This window comes from Lontra canadensis, unplaced genomic scaffold, assembly GCF_010015895.1.
Source record: "Lontra canadensis isolate GAN:19392208 unplaced genomic scaffold, GSC_riverotter_1.0 scaffold87, whole genome shotgun sequence".
NCBI classification, from domain to species: domain Eukaryota; kingdom Metazoa; phylum Chordata; class Mammalia; order Carnivora; family Mustelidae; genus Lontra; species Lontra canadensis.
This window is the reverse complement of record NW_022631081.1, coordinates 8494019-8515568: the sequence shown is the minus strand read 5'-3', so window position 1 is coordinate 8515568 and position 21550 is coordinate 8494019. Positions and strand designations below refer to the sequence as shown.

The window sequence follows — 21550 nt, the reverse complement described above, 5'->3', positions numbered from 1 at the left end:
TTCTCATCTCCAGAGGTGAGATGTGGCCCTGTACAAAGTTTGCCCACATCTGCACTGAACATGTTCAGTCATGCTCTGCCTCTTCAAACAAATGGAATCTCACTCAACGGTAATTTGAGTGTTATTCATCATACATCTTCTGCAGAGCCCAACTGCAGGGCAGGGAAGAGGGAGTAGCCTGTGAATCTCAGACCTGGGGGCCTAGGTCAGACTGTTCACTGCTCTGTGCACAGGCCTCCTGGGGCTGGAGGATAGTGTGACTCAGATGGCAAAGGGGTTTGTGTCTCATTTCCCCATCTGCCCGTGTCACTGTGATCACTACCACTACAGTAATAGTCAGCCTCGTCCTCTGCCTGGGCCCTGCTGATGGTCAGGGTGGCCGTGTTCCCTGAGTTGGAACCAGAGAACCGGTCTGGGATCCCTGAGGGCCGGTTGCTATCTCTATAGATAATCATCAAGGGTGCCTGGCCCAGCTTCTGTTGGTACCAGGAAACATATGTATTTCCAATGTTGTCTCCCCCACAGGTGATGCTGGCCATCTGTCCCAGATTCACCGACATTGAGGGAGGCTGAGTCAGCACGTAGGCAGCCACAAAACCTGCAAGAGAGAAAAGGATAGTTGGGCTTTCAAATTTGGGTCTCATTGTTGGAAGCCCCCACCCATGTGACCTAGATTGATATTTAGGGATACTTTGGGCATACAGGGAACCCCTCCTATCAGTCTCAGCCCCTGGGACCCATGGGCCTGGATGGCGGCTGGAGCCTTTGAACACACAAGACCATGACCCTCTTTCCCTGGGCAGGTTCAGTCAGTCCCTCAGGGCTCACAGAAAGCCCTCCAGTCCTTCATCCGGCAGCTGGGTCCTGAGCCTCCTGTCCGCCACAGGCAGTGAGTGCCCCACTGAGCTCTGTGTCAGGGCCAGGCTTGTGACAGTTCTGTGGATCTGGGTGGGTATGAGCCTGGGCTCAGCACCTGTGCGGTGAGCCAGGAATCTGAGGAGAAGAGGGGTCCAGGCCATGATGAATGTGCCCCAATTCTGGTCTCTGAGGCCCTAGTCTGGGCACATTCCTTCTCAGGCCTTTCTTATCCCCTTGCTGGTAGTACCTGCATGTTATGCAAATCATTTATGCAAATATGCTGCTGAGGAGATTAGTGGTTTGAGAGAAGCCTGAGCTCCAAGGGATACAGAGAGGCACTGGTGTCTCCTGCATACCTCCCATCAGCCCAAGGGATTCTGCTTTACCAACTTGCCCAATAGTTGGCTCTGATATGTCCTCTCCTTGCTCCTTGGATGGCCATAATAGGCTTAGATCAGTGCAGTTTCTGCCCAGATCCCTGTTTGTGACCATCAAACATGAAAAGAATTCTTTACTTGTGAAGCACATATGGAGATTTGCAGGAGCCACTGAAGTACTGTAGGTGATGTCCTCAGGGAGAGCTCCTAGGGCAGGTCATAGATCCTGTGGCTCAGTCTCCCCAGTGTGAACTCAGTTCCTTGGATAGATGCAGTGCTTGAGTGAGGTTTGACAGTGACTGGGTTTTAGCCGAATAGGCTGTGCTACAGAGGCATGAAGTACTGGACCTGTGCAAGAGACAGAGGCAAATTCTAGAAGACACAGATCTAAACAACAAGGAGTCATAATTTTATGTTGGTGGTAAAGGTGACATTATAGAAACCCTATAACTTTTTCCTTAGGTCTCAGGTGGTGGTGATGAAGTCTCTCACCCTGTTAAACCCCTGATACCCAGACATACCCCAGGTCCTGGTGACTTTGTCAGTTGATCGCTACTGACCCCTGGAGGCCGCCACTCCACATACTGCTGGAGGTGCAAGAATTCCTTTGTCCAGATTTGAAATTCTGGTCAGAAATTCTGATCAGAAGATCCTGATTCCCTGATCCATGGGCTTTAGGCTCCATTTGAGGGATTGCTTTTCTCTAAGAAGCCCCTGCCACCCTCAACATCATGCAAGAGCTCACCAGATTACCCATGAAAATATAAGCAGGCTCATTTAGAGGAGGAGAATGCAGGGCTCATATGAAGTATGGGTGTTGGGCGGCCACATATGTGGTTTTGGAGGTTGGCACTAGAGGACACAGGAATCAGGGACTTCCTCTTACTGGTGTCAGCAGCTGGTGCAGGACCAACCCGGGCAAAGGTGACTATTGCTTCCAAGTCAGAGATAGGAGAAATGTTACTTAACAGACATTTATTCAGACCCACTTTGTTCTGGGAGACATTCCATCCTGGAAATTGGTGTGAACAAGATACAGTCACTATGTCAGACAGAGTTCCTGTCTTGGGATTGGTGCAGTAGAGTGGACACACATGCTTTGTTGATATAGCATATAGACTCCAAACCCTTCTATCTGCATCTTGTCTTCTATATTCATTTAGGAGTCACACTATGGCTATTCTCAGGTGCCACTGGGTCAACAATGACTCATGGTCCAAAGGTTGCCTGTAAATGTATTATGTGGCTGGGGATCATTTGGGGAAATTTTACTCTTGTGAAGAAAAGAAACAGACTAGACTTATACAGTGCTTTTGCTCTGGTACTTGGCTAGGAGAGCTGGAGCTGCCACAGCTGTCCCGAGGTCTGCTGTCAATAAAAAGGAAAAGAAAAACCTCCGTAGAAGTGATGGTGGGAAAGTACATGTGCTGCCAAAGCAAGCATGTGATGGTGGGAAAGTGAGAAGATTTGGGACCTTATGGAATTGGTGAGAACCACCATCTGACTTCAGACTTATTTCTGTCGGAGAAAAATAAGCACCTGAGTGTTCATGCCCATGATTCAGAGGGACATGTATCACATTAACATCTTCCTGATCACCTAGGATAATAATTAGCAGAAAAGAGTTAATTAAGAAAATAATAAAATAACAATAAGGGAAAATGTGTAGTGTCTGGTGACTGCATGGAATGAAGTGACATTACAAAATGACAGGCAGGTCGTTTGTGAGGAGAGGCTGGAGGAGGTGTCTCTGCAGAGTGGACTGTGGGGCTGCTGTCAGGATGGCAAGAAGGGACAAGAACTGAAGTGTGTTTGGAGTCAGTCCCTGTGGGGAAAAGTCTGGTTTGTGTGAGGATGCGGGGACAGTTAGGACCTTAGGTGTCTGCAATTCAAAACTAATTGAGTTCCAAGGTAATATTTTCTCATAAATTAAAAACTCAGTGACAGGTGTGATGTGTTAGAATCCTCCTGTTGTATGTTTCCAGGAAAGGTGAGTCACAAGAGGAGCCCCATGAGATCTGCCCTGCATACTGAGTAGGAAGTGGGAGGCTGTTTGTAGCTGACAGTCACGGTGGCTTCTGTGTGGTTCACCTGTGTGTGTGTTTGTGTTTCCATCTGACATCGTTTCATGTCACACACTTCTTTCTATCATATATTTATACACAGACACATATATGAATATTCTTGTGTGTGTGCACATATATACGAATTGTGTCTGTGTGTGTATATCTGTAGATGTATACATATGATGTATACATATGAATATATATGTATATATATACACAAATTTACAATATATACATACATATTTTCTACAGATTATGAACTCTGAATTGTATAGCTTTTTTAAAAAATATTTTATTTATTTATTTGACATAGATAGAGATCACAAGTAGGGAGAGAAGCAGGTGGGGGATTTGGAGAGCATGATCCCTGCTGAGCAGAGAGCCTGATGCAGGGTTTGTCCCAGGACCCTGAGATCATGACCTAAGCTGAAGGCAGAGGCTTTAACCCACTGAGCCACCCAGGTGCCCCGCAAGTTTTTATTAATGGGGTCTTTGTGTTGTTAGGAGGCATGCAGTCCCACTTCATCAGAAGTTATAAGTTGGGCATTGTTACCATAGTGAATAGCCAGAAGAAATTATTAATCAGACTCATTTGACCATGGATGTTGGTATCAGTTAATTATGGAGTTCCTACAACTGAAATAGAAGGGCAGGTTACTCCTTTTTTTACATATGTGTAAAAAGAAAGCTCCCTTTGGCAAACACTTTGACTTGCTACTGAACTTTAACAGAGGCTGTGTGCTCCTTATTAGCCACTAAATCATCATGTGACCAGACTGCCTGCAAGGACTGCGTGCCAACTGAACAACCATGCCATGGAACTGGGCATACACAGCAGCTGTCCATCACCAAACAGAGGAGATAAATTTGAGATCAGGCTTCAACAAGTCCTAAAGGAACAGGTGAGTTGCATGAGGAAGAGGTCAAATGTCCATAACCTCTGATCCCTGCTCCATTATCTTCTCTCTGTTGCACACAGCTATGGCCCAATGGGGATAATCCAATGAACAGCTGATATAGATGAAAAAACAGAAGGCTGGTTTTAGAGGTTCCTATGTTATATGCAGGCAACTCTGATAGTTAATAATATTTCTGCTGCATGGTCGTCTTGTGTGAGGTGGACTTTTCATATCTAATGTCAAATCTAGATTGGTAATATTTGCATGTTTCCAGATAAAAAAGAAATGAAAGACATGATACAGTCTTCACATCAACCACAGCTCTACTCATGTTGGGGGGGAGGGTATCCAGGCTTACACAGATCATCACTGTGTCCACATGAGGGACAGCTAGCTGGAATGACCAGTATATGTATGTACCCACAACCAGAAAGCGTCAGGCTTCACAGGTCCACCTGGCTGCCTGCTGAAGCCAACTATGGGACTAGCTTCACTCTAGTATTTAAGCATGTGGTGACAAAGGTGGGTGTCTCTTCTCTGGCAAGAGAAGATGTTAGAGCACCAGTAGATAAACACCACCTCTGGGACTGAGCTACATAATGAGGATTAAAAGCATATAATGAAATGTATAAATGGCGAGATATGGTGCACTTTGGTAGGTTTTGAAGGGTATTAATGACATAAACACTTAAAAGCCTACAAATGTGTACTATATGGAATATATATAGGGTTTCTTTCACTGGGTCCTCTTTCCCTCACTACTCCTGGACATCAATTATCTTGGGTGTCCTTCCCAATACCTTTTGTTTCCCATGAGCATCATGGCTTCTGGTAGAGCAATATGCAATCTGTAGTAAGGAATGCTCATAATGGCTGTTTGCTATGAATTTTATTTCACGGGCTGGCAAGAATCCTGTTTTTGATTTCTTATTTTAAACATTATAAACTTATTTTTACTAAAATTTATTGCATATTAATTAAGAATTATGTAATTATTAAAAATATCTATTTAGGTGTAAGGGGGTGGAGGTATCGGTTGGCCTAGGGATGGTGTAAAGGAGGGCATGGATTGCATGGAGCTCTGGGTGTTACAAGCAAACAATGAATCTTGGAACACTGCATCAAACACTAATGATGTACTGTACAGTGACTAACATAACATAATAAAAAATTTCTGCTGCAGCCTCATCTGGGACACCCCTGCATAACCTGGGTGCAGGAAAATTCTTCAATAAGGTAGCATTTGAGAGGAGTAATTGTTTTTATTCACCTGGACTGAGAGAAGGACAGAATTGGGTTTATACTAACCTATGGCTCTGACTCATAGTTTGGCTTGGTGGCCAGTGCTGGAAGGAACACAATAAGAAAATGGGTGGGGTGCTTGGGTGGCTCAGTCCTTAGGTGTCTGGCTTCCCTCCTGGTTATGTCCTGGGATCCAGCCTCACATTGGGCTCTCTACTCAGTGGGAAGCCTGCTTCTCCCTCCCCACTCCCCCTTCTTGTGTTGCCTCTCTCACTGTTTCTTTCTGTCAAATGAATAAATTCTTTAAGAAAAAAAGAAAAGAAAATTGGTGAAGATATTTGAGGAAGAGAAAATGTGAGTAGAACTCCTCAAGTGAACACAGATCTGGATGCTCTTTGTGTTCTGTGAAATGTCTACCATAGTATGTCCTCAAATGGAAATGGTGCTAATAATCAGGTGGATAATATGACATATCTGGGGACAGTGGTCAGCCTTTATGTCCATCTACTCTTGAACTTGTCCTGTGGGCCTCATAGCAAAGTGCCCATGTTGCAAAGTGGGTGGTTATTCATGGGCTAATCACTATGGATTTCCAATCACTAAAGCTCACTTGGCTATGGCCACTTGTGAGGACCAATTTGCCAATAGCAGAGACCAACCCCAAGTTCCCAGTCTGAGACCCTTCCCTAGGGAATCATCCAGGAGCCTGGTGGCAGATCAATTATGTTACATCTCTTCCATCATAGTAGGTATGGCTCCATTCTTGTTGGAACAGACCTTTACCTAGATAGGGACCTGCCTTCTTTGACTGTAATACTTCCTCCCAAAGTATTACCCTTGGGCTTAGAGAATGCATCACCCACTGTCTAGTATTTTAGGGAAGCTTCTCTCCAACGTAAATCTTTCACATCAGTTGAAGGGCTGCAGTGTGCCCAGGTCCATGGGAGTCACTGGGTTTACCACTATCCTGAAACAGCTGGCTTGAAGGAATGGACTAATGTCCTCTGGAAGGCAGTTACTGTGCCAGGTACGGGACAACGCCTTTTGGGCGGGGGCAACAGTTTCCAGGAGGTGATATTTGCGCTCCATCTGTTTCCAGTGTTTGGTGGTGTTTCTCCTGTAGCCAGCATTCATGGGTCCAGGAATCTCGAGGTGGAATTAGGAACATCCCCACTCACTGATATTCCTGGCAAACTGCTGCTAATTATGACTGTCACCATGACCCTACACTCTGCTGCCTTACAGGTCTTAGCTCTAAAGGAGAATTGCTTCCAGCCAGTGACACAGCAATGATTCTGTTCAAAGGAGAGGTCAGAATTCCCCTTGTCACTTTGAGCTACTTCTGTCTCCATTGATGTCTCTCTATTGGTCACCCCAGCAAGGTCTTCCATTCCCAACACACCATAGCCAAATAGACATCACAGGCTCGTCTTGCCTCCTGCACATGCAATCCTGATCCACACTGTGCAGAGGCCATCTGGCGGACTGGGTTGGGGGAGAGGTCTGGGTATCTCAGATCTGGGGCTTTGGGCCAGATCTAATGTGCTTTGTCTGCAGTCCTTCTATGCTGAAGGCATGTGTGACACAGACAGGGAAGTGGTCTGTGTCTCATATCCCGGTCTGTCTCTCTCACTATGAGCAGGAATACCACTGTCCCACACCTGACAGTAGTAGCCAGCCTTGTCTTTGGCTCTGGTCCTGCTGGTGTTTAGGGTGGCCGTGTCTTCTAGGTTAGAGCTGAAGAATCAGTCAGGAATCTCTGAGGGACAATTGCAATTGTCATATATGACCAGCCAGTGTCCTGTCCTGTCTTATGAGGTACAAATGTCCACTGAAGATTTCTATACCGACTCTCTGACAGGTGTCCTGACCATCTGTTCCAGAGTCATTGAACATAGGACATCTGGGTCAACACTGGAGGACTTACAGGAACCTGGCCATGGGGTTGAGCTGGGCCCTTGCAGAACTAGAGACAACATCTGATTCAGGGAAAGGTGGCCCTATGGCCTCTCTGCCTACCCCTCCTGCTTCATGTCTCCTCTGGGGCTCCCAGCTGAACTCAGCATGTCATCAGAATGGGAAACTCTCTCATTCTGACACTTGTTTATCATGGTACATGTGGGAATTCACTTGTTACACAATCACCTACTCTTGGAGGTTCATCACAATTTCTAGTCTATTTACACGTGGTCCTGCTGTCTCTATGACACCCCATCCCACAAAGACCAGCAACCTGCATTATCAACACTTTGATTACTTTCGCCTTTTCACCCATGCTTCATGTAAATATGTGAAAATTGCCAGAGACTATGCTTGACTGAGGGACTCACTTTAGGTTCCGTGTCTCTGTGAGGCTCCCCACAGTCACACGTTTGTGTACAGTGTGAACTCCAGGACTGGATAGTCGCTGGTCTCTCCTGGGAACTGGATTCTGTCACTGAAGCAAGGACAGCACAGGGACTAGATATGTGGTCTGAAGCTGTGGGAGTCACTTCACTTTAGAGACAGCCTCACAAGGAGGCTGCAGACCCTCCTTCCAGGGTCCAGGGGATCTGAGTGCCCTACTTCCTGTCCCCGTGACACTTGTGAGCAAGGAAGCTGCAGCCCTGGATCAGAATCTGCCTGGAGTGGGGCAGGAGAAGGAGAGGGTGAGGGGTCAGGGCATCTCTGGATGTGCGCAGCACAGAAGGGTCAGCTCCCTGGCACCTCAGGTGGAGAGTGAGATGACTGGCATTTCCCAGATGAGTTACTCACTGCAGGATCTCTGTCAGGGTCTTGGATGACCCTGTGTGAGTCTGACCCTGAAAACTTTGCCCCTGCATCCTTGGGGATAGGATGGATCATCATGACTTCTTTCTGAGGGCTCTGGACACCTGCTGACCCCCAGGCCTAGTGTCCCTGTGAGGCTCCTCCTGGGCAGACCCAGCCTCTGCCCTGTTGTTCCTGATGGAGCTCTGCTGCCCCCTGCTGGTGGGTCAGGACTCGGACCAGGAACTTCCCTCCTACAGGTCACCCCACAGCACCTGTCACCTGAGAAGGGATGTGGACCTGGGAGTCCAGCCTCCCTCAGGCAGTTGCCAACCCTTTCTCTGCTCAGCCCAACATAGAAGGTCACAAACTGCGGACAGGCAGGCAGGGAAGGAAAGATTCCTGTCCTTGTCCAAGGGATCAAATGCCCTAGCCTGTCCCATGGCTATTGCAGCAGGGTGGGTGCAGGTAAAGTGTAGTGCATTCGGAGAGGGTCACAGTCCAGAAAACGTTTATGAGATCCTATTGGCACCCCTCCTCTCTATGTGGGAGTTAAGTCTGATGCTGCCTGAATCCCAGTGAGTGTCACTGTGTCAAAGTGGACCAGGCAATCCTTCTAATACTAATGATTACCTGCGAACCTGAAACTTTATCAGTATTATTCCCATCACCTCTGCCACCACTGTTTCTATTACAATGCATAGCACCAGCAGTCTGGAGTGGGAGGATTTCCACAAGAGCTTCCTGGGTGATTTGGATGAAACAGGGAATTTGGTAATTAACATCTGAATATGTGGTTTCACTTCATATAGGTCACATTTTTCTGAGACCGTTTCCTTGGATTTCTGCAAAGGAGAGACAAAGGTTCCCAGTCCAGTGCCCCTCATTCCCAACCTGCAGTCTCTGTTTCATTTGTAAGACTTTGTCAATGTTTTTATATCATTAATGTTGAAAACAAAGTGTTCTTTTTTTATTGTGTTATCTTGGTCACTATACAGTACATCATTAGATATTGATGTAGTGTTCCGTGATTCATTGTTTGCGTATAACACCCAGATATCCATGCAATCTGCCTTCCTTAATACTCATCACCAGGTTCACCCATCCCCGCTACCTACCTCTGTTCAAAAACCCTCGGTTTGTTTCCCAGTGTCCATAGTCTCTGTTCTAACATCGGTATGAGCTTCCCCATTTCACAGCACCTGAAGTTGAGGGTCCAGGGAGACTCGATTCTGAGGAAGGGGAGGAAAGTGGAGCAATCCAGGATGGAACCCAGGTGTGCTGGATTCAGACCTGGAGCTCCTTGAGGCATAGCTTGACCAGGGCAGGAAATAGGGAGGGAGGGCGAGGCCAGATTGGGCAGCAGGTATCTGTCCCCTACTCACTGCCATCCCGATTCCTGGTTGGTCTATAAAGGAGACTCCCAGCCCCTCCAGCCTGCAGGTGGAGAAGGTCAGTGGGGTTGTGTCCCAGCTTAGAGCTGGAGAATCTGTGGCAAAATTGGAAGCTTTTTGGTTGTACAGGCCTGGCCTGGGTTATTCTGGCTCTGTTCTGCATTATTGTTTGGTCCTCTCTGTCCTTCAGATATGGGGGAATGATAGGGTTCTCATGGCTACTCTGTAGAAGGAACCTGAGTCTTATAGCAGATACAAGGCCTGCAGGTTCAGGATACCTTTGTGCTCATTCCCTGGGTCTCACTTCCTGCAGCACCCCTGGGGCTAAGCTCAGGTTCAGAGTTACCTTCAGGGTCCTGTGGGGGCTGAACCTATGGGTAGGGCCTGAGGTAGCTGCTGTGCAAGGAATGAGGAAGGGGAGCTTGAGGGTCCAAGCATGGGGGGTCCCCAGTTTCTGTCTCTTGAGCCCCTAGCTGAGTCTGGCTGTTCCAAGACTCCCTCATTCTCTCACTGGTCTCACTGGTCCCTATGAAAATGCTCTTCAGGATGGTGGAAAGAATCTCTGTGCTTCTGGGTGGGCTTTGTAGATCTGGTTTATGTGGAGCTCTGCTCACTTATTGGCTCCATATGGGAGCTCTTGTGTTTAAATATCATAAAAACTAGGGAGGAAAGGAGAAGTGAGGGCCTTTCTGTAGCTGTTCACATGAATGTGTACTCCATTTATTTGTTTCCATTATTGTGAGTGTTCAAATACAGATGACATGAAATATTCCATCCTGACCATTTGTAAGAGTTCAGTTCATTTTCCCAGATTCTCTGTTTCTCCTGTGACTGTGGAACTATCCTGAACTGTGGTACAGAATCGAGTGGGAAATGAACTTGTTCTTAGTATATGTTTATTCCCTGTAGGTTTCTTATACTCTGGTGCTGCAGAGTATAAGGACAAAACTGTCCTTTTTTAATTAAAAATTTTTAAATTAACATATAATGTCTTATTTGTTTCAGGGGAACAGGTCTGTGATTCATCGGTCTTACACAATTCACAGCACTCACCATAGCACATACACTCCCCAACGTCCATCACCTAGCCACCCCACCCCTCCAGCAACTCTCAGTTTGTTTCCTGACATTAAGAGTCTCTTATGAAGTGTGTAAACCTGGCGATTCACAGACCTGTACCCCTGGGGATAAAAATACATTATATGTTTATTAAAAAAAAAAAGAGTCTCTTATGGTTTGTCTCCCTCTCTGGTTTCATCTTCTTTCATTTTTCCCTCCGTTGCCCTATGATCCTCAGTATTGTTTCTCAAATTCCTAATATCAGTGAGATCATATGATAATTGTCTTTCTCTCATTGACATATTTTGCTTAGCATAATACTCTTTACTTCCATCCACATTGCAAATAGAATGATTTCATTCTTTATGGCTGCATAGTATTCATTGTGTGTATACACGCAGACACACAGACACACGCACACACACACACACATATATATATATATGGCACATCTTTATCAGTAATCTGCTGATGGACATCTAGGCTCTTTCTATAGTTTTCTGTAGTTTGACTATTGTGGGTGTTGCTGCTATAAACATTTGGTGCACATGCCCCTTCAGCATACAAGATACCCTTGTATCTTTAGGGTAAATATGCAGTATTTAGGGTAAATAGGCAGTAGTGCAATTGCTGGGTTGTAGCGTAGCTCTATATTCAACTTTTTAAGGAACCTCCATACTGTTTTCCAGTGTGACTTCAGCAACTTGCATTCCCACCAACACTGTAGGAAGGTTCCCCTTTTTCTGCGTCCTCACCAACACCTGTCATTTTCTGACTGGTTAATTTGAGCCATTCTGTATGATGTGAAGTAGTATCTCACTGTGGTTTTTGATTTGTATTTCCCTGATGCCAAGTGATTGTTGAGCACTTTTTCATGTGTGTGTTAGCCATTTGGATATCTTCTTTGCAGAAATATCTGTTCATGTCTTCTGCCCATTTCTTGATTGGATTTCTTGATTTGGATTTCTTGATTTGTTCTTTGGATGTTGAGCTTGATAAGTTCTTTATAGATTTGGGTTACTAGCCATTTATCTGATATGTCATTTGCAAATATCTTCTCCTATTCTGTTGGTTGTTTTCTGGTTTTGTTGACTGTTTCCTTTGCTGTGCAAAAGCTTTTGATCTTGATGAAGTCCCAATAAATTCATTTTTGCTCTTGCTTCTCTTGCCTTTGGGGATGTTTCTAGGAAAAAGAAACAGCCGAGGCTGTTTGCTGCAGCCGAGGCTGAAGAGGTTGCTGCCTATGTTCTCCTCAAGGATTTTGATGGATTCCTGTCTCACATTGAGGTCTTTCATCCGTTTTGAGTCTATTCTTGTGTGTGGTGTAAGGAAATGGTCCTGTTTTATTCATCTGCATATGGCTGTCCAATTTCCCCAACACCATTTGTTGAAGAGACTGTCTTTTCTCCATTGGACATTCTTTCCTGTTTTCTCAAAGATTAGTGAACCATAGAGTTGAGGGTCCATTTCTGGGCCCTCTATTCTGTTCCATTGATGTATGTGTCTGTTTTTGTACCAGTATCATAATGTCTTGATGATGACAGCTTTCTAATAGAGCTTGAAGTCTGGAATTGTGATGCCGCCCTCTTTGGTTTTATTTTTCAATATTGCTCTGGCTATTCAGTATCTTTTCTGGTTCCATATAAATTTTAGGATTATTTGTTCCATTTCTGTGAAAAACATTGACGGTATTTTGATAGAGATTGTATTAAATGTGTAGGTTGCTCTAGGTAGCATATACTTTTTCACAATATTTGTTCTTCTAATCCATGAGGATGAAACATCTCTTTGCATCTTCCTCATTTTCTTTCATGAGTACTGTATAGTTTTCTGAGTACAGGCTCTTTGCCTCCTCGGTTAGATTTATTCCTAGGTACCTTATGGTTTTGGGTGTAATTGTAAATGGGATCAATTCCTTAATTTCTCTTTCTTCTGTCTTGCTATTGGTGTATAGAAATGAAACTTATTTCTGTGCATTGATTTTATATCATGACAATTTACTGAATTCCTATATGAGTTCTAGCAGTTTTGGAGTGGAGTATTTTGGGTTTTCTACGTAAAGTATCCTATCATCTGCAAAGAGTAATAGTTTGACTTCTTTGCCAATTTGGATGCCTTTAATTTCTTTTTCTTGTCTGATTGCTGAGGCTAGGTCTTCTAGTACTATGTTGAATAGCAGTGGTGATAGTGGACAGGCCTGCTGTGTTCCTGACCTTAGTGGGAAAGCTCTCAGTTTTTTACCATTGAGAATTATATTCACTGTGGGTTTTTTCTTAGATGGATTTTATTATTTTGAGGTATGTACTCTCTATCCCTATACTTTGAACAGTTTTGATCAAGAAAGGATGTTGTACTTTGTCAAATCCTTTTTTCAGCTTCTACTGAGAAGATCATATGATTCTTGTTCTTTCTTTTATTAATGTATTGTGTCACATTGATTGATTTTTGGATGTTGAGCCAACTTTGCAGCCCCGGAGTAAATCCCACTTGGTGGTGGTGAATAATCCTTTTAATGTACTGTTGGATGCTATTAGCTATTTTGGTAAGAATTTCTGCATCTGTATTCATCAGGGATATTGGTCTGTAATTCTCCTTTTTGATGAGGTCTTTGTATGATTTTGGGATCAAGGTAATACTGGCCTCATAAGATGAGTTTGGAAGTTATCCTTCCATTTCTATTTTTTGGAATAGTTTCAGGAGAATAGGTATTAATTCTTCTTTAAATGTTTGGTAGAATTCCCCTGGGAAGCCATCTGGCCCTGGGCTCTTGTTTGTTGGGATATTTTTGATGACTGCTTCAATCTCCTTACTGGTTATGAGTCTGTTCTGGCTTTCTATTTCTTCCTGGTTCAATTTTAGTAGTTTACGTCTCTAGGAATGCATCAATTTCTTCCAGATTGTCTAATTTGCTGGCATATAGTTGCTCATAATATGTTCTTATAATTGTTTTTATTTCTTTGGGGTTGGTTGTCATCTCTCCTCTTTCATTCATGATTTTATTTATTTGGGTTCTCTCTCTCTCTCTCTCTTTTTTTTTTTTTTTTTTTGGATAAGTCTGGCCAGGGGTTTATCAATCTTATTAATTCTTTCAAAGAGCCAGCTGCTAGTTTCATTGATCTCTTTTACTCTTCTTTTGGTTTCTATTTCATTGATTTCTGCTCTGACCTTTATTTTCTCTTCTCCTTCTGGGTTTAGGCTTTATTTGCTGTTCTTTCTCCAGCTCCTTTAGGTTAAGGGTTAGGTTGTGTACTTCAGAACTTTTTTTCTTGAGAAAGGCTTGTATTGCTATATACTTTCCTCTCAGGATGGCCTTTTTGTATCCCAAAGATTTTGAACAGTTGTGCTTTCATTCTTACTTGCTTCTTTAATTTTTTTAAAATTCCTCTTTCATTTCCCGGCTGACCCATTCATTCTTTAGTAGGATGCTCTTTAACCTCCATGTATTTGAATTCTTTCCAAATTTCCTCTTGTGATTGAGTTCTACTTTAGAGCATTGTGGTCTGGAATAGGCAGGAAATGATCCCAGTCTTTTGATAATGATTGAGACCTGATTTGTGACCCAGGAATTGATCTATTCAGGAGAATGTTCCACGTGCACTAGAGAAGAATGTGTATTCTATTGCTTTGGGATGGAATGTTCTGAATATACCTGTGATGTCCATTTGGTCCAGTGTGTTATTTAAAGCCTTTATTTCATTGTTGACCATTTGCTTAGATGATCTGTCCATTTCAGTGAGGGAGCTGTTAAAATCTCCTACTATTATTGTATTATTGTCGATGTGTTTCTTTGCTTTTGTTATTAATTGGCTTATAAAATTGGCTGCTCCCATGTTCGGGGCATAGATATTTAAAATTGTTAGATCGTTTTGTTGGACAGACCCTTTAAGTATGATATAGTGTCCTTCCTCATCTCTTATTATAGTCTTTGTCTTAAAATCTAATTGATCTGATATAAGGATTACCACCCCAGCTTTCTTTTGATGTCCATTAGCATGGTAGATTGTTTTCCATTCTCTCACTTTAAATCCAGAGGTGTCTTTGGGTCTAAAATAAGTCTCTTGGAGACAGCATATGTATGGGTCTTGTTTCTTTATTCATTCTGATACTCTGTGCCTTTAATTGGTGCATTTAACCTATTTATATTTAGGGTAACTATTGGAAAATATGAACATAGTGCCATTGTATTGCCTGCAATGTGACTGTTATTGTATATTGTTTCTGTTCTTTTCTGGTCTGCCACGTTTGGGCTCTCTCTTTGCTTAGAGACCCTTTGCAATATTTCCTGTAGTCCTGGTTTGGGGTTTGCAATTCTTTTATTTTTTGTTTGTCCTGGAAGCTTTTTATTTCTCCTTCTATTTTCACTGAGAGCCTAGCTGGATATACTGTTCTTGGCTGCATATTTTTCTCATCTAGTGCTCTGAATATATCATGCCAGTCCTTTCTGAGCTTCCAGGTCTCTGTAGATAGCTCTGCTGCCAAACTTATATTTCTACTGTTGTAGGCTACAGATTTGTTGTCCTGAGCTGCTTTCAGGATTTTCTTTGTTTCTGAGACTTGTAAGTTTTACTATTGAAAGATGCATTGTTGACCTATTTTTGTTAATTTTGAGGGGGGTTTTCTGTGCCTCCTGGAATTTGATGTTTGTTTCCTTCCCCAAATTAGGGAAATTCTCTGCTATAATTTGCTCCAACATACCTCCTGCCCTCATCTCTCTGTCTTCTTCTTCTGGGATCCCATATACTAATATTGTTTCATCTTATTATATCAATTATTTCTAGAATTCTCCCCTCGTGATCCAGTAGTTGTTTATCTCTCTTTTTCCTTTTTATTCTCTATCATTTTGTCTTCTATATCATCAATTCATTTTTTCTGCCTCCTTTATCCTTACAGTAAGATTCTCCATTTTTTATTGCACCTCATGAATAGCTTTTTTAATTTCAAATTCTTTAGATTTTACTTCTTTTATTTCTCCAGAAAAGGATTTTATTTCTCCAGAAAGGTATTTTTTTAGTATCTTCTATGCTTTTCTCAAGCCCAGCTCGCATCTTTATAATCGTCATTCTGTAAGCTAGTTCTGACATCTTACTAATGTATTGTTGATTAGAACCCCAGCACTTGGTGCTGGGGGTGATACTGCCTATTGTTCTTTTTTGGGGGGTTGAATTTTTCCACCATGTCATTATGTCCAGAGATGAATAGTTGAATGAGAGAAAACAATGCCAAAAGGGTAACAACAACCCCAGAAAAATATACCCTATCCAAATCAGAAGAGACACAAGACAGGGGAGAAGAAAGCAAAAAAAAAAAAAAAATGATTAGGCTAGTGAACAGAATAGAGCCACACACTTGATTTTAGGTGTATTTTGTTCTGTTAGAAGAAAGTGCCTCCCAAAATTTTAAAGAAAGAAAAAATATATATATGTATGTATTCAAAAATAAGGGTAAACATGATGAAGTGATGCAATATACCTGTGAAGGTAAACATTTAAAAAGAATTTTAAAAAGGAATTGATAAGGTAAGAAATTGGTTACAAAAAGAAAGAAAAAAGGAGAGAATGTGATCAGGCTGGAGACTAGAACAAAGCCATATTCTAGGTTTTTCTGTTAGAAGAAACTGTACACCAAAATATGAAAGAAAGAAAAACGTATATGTATACAAAAAATAAGGTTAAATACAATGAAGGGATAGAATATGACTACAAAATGAAAATTAAAAAAAATATTTATAAAAAGGTATTGATAAAATAAAATAGTTAAAATAAATTAAAATAGAAAAGAAGAAAAATAAGAAAATGAACATATGGAATAACATGGAGGACATTAGGAGAAGGAAAGGAAAAGTGAATTGGGGGAAGTGGAACAGGGGAGAGATGAACCATGAGAGACTGTGGACTCTGACAAACAAACTGAGGGTTTTGGAGGGGAGGGAATGGGGGGAGGGGTGAAACTGGTGATGGGTATTAAGGAGAGCATATATTTCATGGAGCACTGGGTGTGGTGCATTAACAATGAAACTTGGAACACTGGAAAATAAAATTAAATTTAAAAAAGAAAAAAGAAAATTTTAAAAATTTTACTTTGGAAGACTAAAGAATCATGGGGGAAAAGCCATGAATTCTATGTGCTCTATTCCCCTAACTCTGGAGTTTTTCAGTTCTCACTGATAGGTAAACTTGATCTTGGCTGGATGTTCTTGCTGATCTTCTGGGCAAGGGGCCTGTTATAGTGATTCTCAAATGTCTTTCCCAAAGCAGATTTACACAACACTCCCTGTGGGCCAAGCTAAGTAATTCACTCAGTTTTGCTCTCAGTAGCTTTTGTTCCCTTAATGTTTTCTGTACAGTTGTGGAGGATGAGAATGAAGATGGCAGCCTCCCAATCTTCAACCTGGAACCAAGATCTCAGGGCCTCACTCCTCCATGTGCCCTCTGAGAAAAGCAGTCAATTACTCCTGTCTCCCTGGTCTTTGGATGTGCTCTGTGCTCTTCAGGTCTGTGAATGAGAGTTTCTATCTCTGGCACACAGCGATGTTTGGAGTCTCCAAACCTAGCAGATTCCTGCAGTACACTCCCGCATTGATCCTCCTGGTGGATGATGGGGATCTTGCTGGCTCTGCCCTCTTGTTGGGCCCCTGCTTGGAGATCAGTCTCCTGGTCTTCCTGGTGGAGGAAGGGGAGGGTCTCCCTGGATCTGCCACTTGTGGGGTCCCTGCTTGAAGAGCAGTGGCGTGACTATGCCTGGGATCATGGTTTATGACAATCCCAAGCTAAGTGCCCACTCCTAAGCTCCATCTTTGCAGCCAGTTTCCCCACTCCTCTTAGTCATTCTGTTGGGAGGGGTTGTTGAGAGAATATACAGAGTCCAAATATTAACCATTACCCAAGCAAGATACACCTCTTTTATAGGGAACTTAGGGTTGTCTTCCTCTTGTTCTTCCAGCCTGTCTTCTGGTGGAGGGGCCTGCTGTGCAACCCTCTTTGGACATAGTTGCTCTGCCCCTGTGGGAGGGATGGGCTCAGCGAAAACTGATTTATTTGGCATCCGTCACTGCTGGCATTCCACATCTCTGGAGGCTTTCCCTGGTGGCATTCCATGTCTCTTCCAAGAATCATAGCAGTAGTGACCACACAGAAACTTCTGTTCCAGAACAGAGAAATCACAGTCTGCCCATCACTGAGTTCTCCAGGACACCCAGTCTCTGTTTCTGTCTGTTCTGCTAAAAACCACAGCCTCCTTAATTGTGCACCCCACACCAACTCTCCCAGAGGTTGATCCCAAGCCTGGGAACATTTCTTCCCTTTGTTCTTCTGAGACCATGAAATGCCTCTGGGTTGTGCCCATGCACATGCAGCATCTGGATGCTGTCTAAGACTAAAGTCCTTTCCCTGCTGCTACCTGTCTGTGAGCCTGTGTCCGGTCCCCAGCACAGGACACTTTTGCACTTTTGTGTTATATTACCTTCCCCGTGTCAGCTTATGGAGCTCACTCCATATTCTATTTATCATCCTATATCTGCCCACAGAATCATGGCTTTCCCCCTTTCACCTCAAGACTACCATGGATTTTCTGCTTGTAGGGACCCAGATATAAATTCTTACATCTCAGACTGATTTTATGTTCAAAATAGTTTGGTAGATATCTAGTTAAATTCAGGAGGCAAGTTGAAATAGGATCCCCTACTCCTCTACCATCTTCTGAAGAACTCCCTGCCTTGCTCACTTTTAAACTTTTCTTGTACCCTTGACTCTGCAGTGCCTATGCTGTGTCTTTAGATTCCCCCACGTTATTTGTCTTGTGTCTGCTGCTAAACTCAGCCCTTGTATTTGTGTTCAGAGACAGTATATTTTTCATCTCTAGCAGTTTGAATTGGATGCTTTAATTTTCTTCTCTGTCTCCTCTTAGGTTTTCAATCCTTCAGACTAAATATGGATGAAACTCTGCAACCTCTCCTGACTTACATGCACAGCCTTCTGTCCTGTCCTGCCTCTTCCAGACCTGCCACCCCAGAACGGCCTGAGCTGATTCTCAATGTGAGTTTCTCTCTCCCACTGTCTCTGTCTCTCTGTGCATCACAGAGGAACACACAGTATACATATATGACACCTATGTTCTTTTATTGTATCTGTACCCTTCAATCATAGGTTATGCATCTGAGTAGCTATAGCTCTTTGTTTTTAAAGTGACATTATTTTAATGGTTTATGTGGATTTGCAACCCTTACCTCCTATATTATCAGAGTTCCTCCCAGTGACACAGCATCAAACACATGCATGATGAGGATGTCAAAAAATGCTCTCATCTCCCTCATCATTTCTGCTCTCATGATCATGTTTTATTTGTACCTCCATTATAAATCAACTACATTGCTATTGTTATTGCTCTAAGGAATTGATTGTATTTGCAGACATTGATCACTAAAATTTGTTTTAGATTTACCCATGTAGTTATGATTTTTGAAACTTATTATACTTTGTGTAGACTCACATTTCTGTCTGTCACCCTTTCCTTCTGTCTGAGGGGCGTCTTTCACTGTTGCTTGTGCTGAGGATCTGTGGGTGATCAGTCCTGAGAAGTTTACAGTCTGAGGAAGGTTCAGTTTGTCTTCAATTTTCAATGATACTTTTTGTGGATAAAGACAAAGGTTGACAGTGTTTTCTGTTAATATTTTGAAGATACTGCCCTCTGTTTTCCTGTTTACATGGTTCATGATGAGAAATGTGCTTCCAGCACAATGCTGGTTTATTTGTTTAGAACAGGAGTCTCTTCTCTGGTTGTGACAGTGTATACATCACTGATTTGTAATAATTTCATAACGATGTGTCCTGTGCTGTCTCTCATGTTCCCTCTATCTGAGCTTCATTGATCTCCTTAGATATATTGGTTTCTGGGTTTCTCTAAACTTGAAGCCTTTTTGTAGATTATTTCTTCACAAATTTTTTTTCCCTCAGTTCTTTACCATCTTTCTTGCAGTTCCTACATTTGCACACTGTCTGGGTGGCATGAAGGTGTCTTCCTGGCACCGAGCCTTCATTAGTTTTATTAGGTATTTCACTATGTGTTTCATTTTGAGTACTTTCCATTGTTGTGACATCAAGTTCCCTAACATCCTCTTTTGCAGCATCATATCTGCTGTCAGTCTATCCCATGTATTTTAAAATTTCAGACTGAATAATTTGGGAAGCCTTAAAAGAGGGGTTCTTCCAAAAATGTCTTCCATTTCTGCTTCTCAGATGTATAGTCCTTCCTCCACACAGTCTTATGTTAATAGAATTCTAATAACTGATTACAAATCCCCTGGTGATCCGCCCTGTGCAGCCTGCCTGGAGGATTGGGAGGAAGGGGACAGAGTGGAGGCCTCAGATCTGGGGACCTGGGCCAAATCTGCTTCCTGCATTGTGCACAGGTCTCCTGGGGCTGGAGGAGAGTATGACACTGATGGGGAATGGCTTTGTGTCCCACTTCCCCATCTGCCTGTGTCACTGTGCACATCAGTATGGCCATAATAGCTCTGACAGTAATAGTCAGTCCCAGTGATGGTCAGGGTGGCTGTGTTCCCCGACTTGGAGCCAAAGAATTGTTCAGGGATCCCCGAGGGCCACTCTCACTATCACCATAAATAACCATCAAAGGGGTTTGGCCTGGCTTCTGCTGGTACCAGTGTGCATAACCATTTTCAAGTTCCTCTCCAGTACAGGTGATTGTAGCCATCTCTCCCAGGGCCACTAACAGAAAGGGTGGCTGAGTCACCTCACTGGAGACCATTGAGCCTGAGAAGAAAGAAGAGAAGTTGCAATGAGGTCCATGGGCTCATTCACAGGATCCCAATACTGAGACTGTGCTAGGGTGGAGCTTAGGATTTGGGCAGGTTCAGCTCAAATCCTGTGGAGCTGGGCCTGGGGACAGCACCTGTGCAGAGAGTGAGGAAAAGGAGAGAGAGAGTCCAGGCCATGGTGGTTGTACCCAGAGCTCTGTCTTCTGAGAACCACAGCTGGGCCAGGATCACCCTGGTCTCTCTTATTTCTTTCCAGGCACTTGTCCTGTGATTGTTAGTATTTATGCAAATTTATTCCTCTCTGGGACTCCAAATGCATTCAAACCACTTGTGATCTCAGAAAAGGTGACTGAGGAGGAAGAGAGGAGACTCCAGCTTCCTCCAAGCAGCTCTCAGGTCAGAAAATGAGACTTGTTCTCCAGAGTTTGGTATCACAGTCACATCCTTGCAGTTTGAACACAACCACTGTCCCTACCCATTCTGCCTGAGGGATGTCTGGAGCTGGGCCAGGGCTTTCCAGAATCCTGGCCATGGTACTGGCCTTGTCCCTCTGAACAATGCAGAGAACACTTGACTCAGGGTGAGGTGGTCCTGTGACCTCACTGCCTTATTCCCCCTGTTTTGGTCCCCTCTGTGTTCCCCCACAGACATTGTAGTCCAATCCTTGGCATGTCAACAGAATAGGAAACTCTCATTCTGAGGTTCATTCATCATTTATAAGTGTGAGTTTACTTGTTAAAAAAAACAACCTGCTGTTGGAGATTCATCAGGATTTCTAGTCTATCTACACCTGGTGTTCTTGTCTCTATGACGGCCCCCATTATCACAGTAGACCAGCAATTGGCATTGTCAACCATTTCATTCCTATTAATTTTTTCATCAATGTTTCATGCAACCTGTGTAAAGGGCCTGAATCCATGAGAAACAAGTTCAAGGTTTTGGTCTTGTGAGGATCCACATGATCATATGTTCCCATATGGTGTAAGCTCTAGGGCCTGAACAATGGTCCCTACAGGCCATGAGAATCATGTCACCCAGGAGACAGACTCACAAGGAAGCTGCAGATGCTCCTTCCAGGGACCAGGGTCCCCAAGTGCTCTGCCTTTTGCCCCCTGAGATGTTCTTGAACATAAGA

At 43.3% G+C, this 21550-nt stretch overlaps 1 pseudogene and 1 gene segment (V, D, J or C); both read right to left on the bottom strand.

The window, feature by feature from the left end:
• Positions 1 to 215: 215 nt before the first annotated feature.
• On the bottom strand, positions 216 to 1067 carry LOC116882727. The segment is given in 2 exon segments: positions 216 to 598; positions 974 to 1067. Coding segments are annotated over 2 exon segments (429 nt in total).
• Positions 1068 to 7004: 5937 nt separating this feature from the next.
• Positions 7005 to 21066, bottom strand: LOC116882726 (annotated as a pseudogene).
• Between the last annotated feature and the right edge of the window lie 484 nt (positions 21067 to 21550).